This window comes from Eimeria mitis, genomic scaffold (genome assembly GCF_000499745.2).
Source record: "Eimeria mitis Houghton genomic scaffold, Emh_scaff1656, whole genome shotgun sequence".
In the NCBI taxonomy this organism is placed as follows: Eukaryota; Apicomplexa; class Conoidasida; order Eucoccidiorida; family Eimeriidae; genus Eimeria; species Eimeria mitis.
Genome location: NW_013569972.1, coordinates 6,905 through 7,153, shown reverse-complemented (window position 1 = coordinate 7,153; position 249 = coordinate 6,905). Strand labels below are relative to the sequence as shown.

Here is a 249-nt window from a genome sequence, read left to right as displayed (position 1 = left end):
CTGCTGCTGCTGCTGTTGCTGCTGCTGCTGCTGCTGCTGCTGTTGCTGCTGCTGTTGCTGCTGCTGTTGAGGGGTTGGGATGGTTGTCCTGCTGAGGGATTTGCTGCTGAGCGTGCTGCTGCTGCTGTTCATTATCATGAGGCTGATGTCTGCTGCTGCTGCTGCTGCTGCTGTTCGTGCTGCTGCTGTTGCTGTTCCTTCTGCTGCTGCTGCAACTGCTTAGACTTGTGCTGCTGCTGCTGCTGATGA

General features: G+C 57.0%; 1 protein-coding gene across 1 annotated transcript in view; it reads right to left on the bottom strand.

Annotated features, from left to right (window-relative positions):
- EMH_0041170 (uncharacterized protein) overlaps positions 1 to 249 on the bottom strand; it is a gene marked incomplete at both ends in the record, with an annotated part of 1,902 nt that overhangs the window by 1,031 nt on the left and 622 nt on the right. Inside the window, one exon of the mRNA XM_013495596.1 lies at positions 3 to 249. Coding sequence (XP_013351050.1) covers positions 3 to 249 — 247 coding nt within the window. The remainder of the gene's footprint in view (positions 1 to 2) is intronic.